Below are 299 nucleotides of genomic sequence, written 5' to 3'. Positions count from 1 at the left end.
GATCTCGGTATCCGTTTCAGCTCTGCGGTGAACTACATTGTCAGAATCGGCTACATTCTACATCTAGTACTCGTCTTCCCCGTGATCCATTTCTCCTTGAGAGAAACCGTCAATACCTTACTGTTTGAAGGATCGCCTCCTCTATCCGAAAGCAAAAAGAGATCATTTGGGCTAACTGTGGTCTTGCTGGCTCTTATTTACATTGGCTCAACGATGATCCCAAATATATGGACAGCTTTCAAATTCACAGGCGCAACATCAGCAGTTTCGCTTGGTTTTACATTCCCTGCTCTTATCGC

At 44.8% G+C, this 299-nt stretch overlaps 1 protein-coding gene across 1 annotated transcript; it reads left to right on the top strand.

Annotated features, from left to right (window-relative positions):
- Positions 1-3: 3 nt before the first annotated feature.
- On the top strand, positions 4-294 carry LOC109132071 (sodium-coupled neutral amino acid transporter 2-like; the record flags this gene model as incomplete). Its single annotated transcript, XM_019243198.1, has 1 exon — positions 4-294. A coding segment is annotated over one exon (291 nt), but the record flags the coding sequence as incomplete, so codon positions are not given.
- Between the last annotated feature and the right edge of the window lie 5 nt (positions 295-299).

Source organism: Camelina sativa, unplaced genomic scaffold (genome assembly GCF_000633955.1).
Source record: "Camelina sativa cultivar DH55 unplaced genomic scaffold, Cs unpScaffold17624, whole genome shotgun sequence".
NCBI classification, from domain to species: Eukaryota; Viridiplantae; Streptophyta; class Magnoliopsida; order Brassicales; family Brassicaceae; genus Camelina; species Camelina sativa.
Note: the sequence above shows the minus strand (reverse complement) of the source record. Positions and strands in the feature narration are given on the sequence as shown.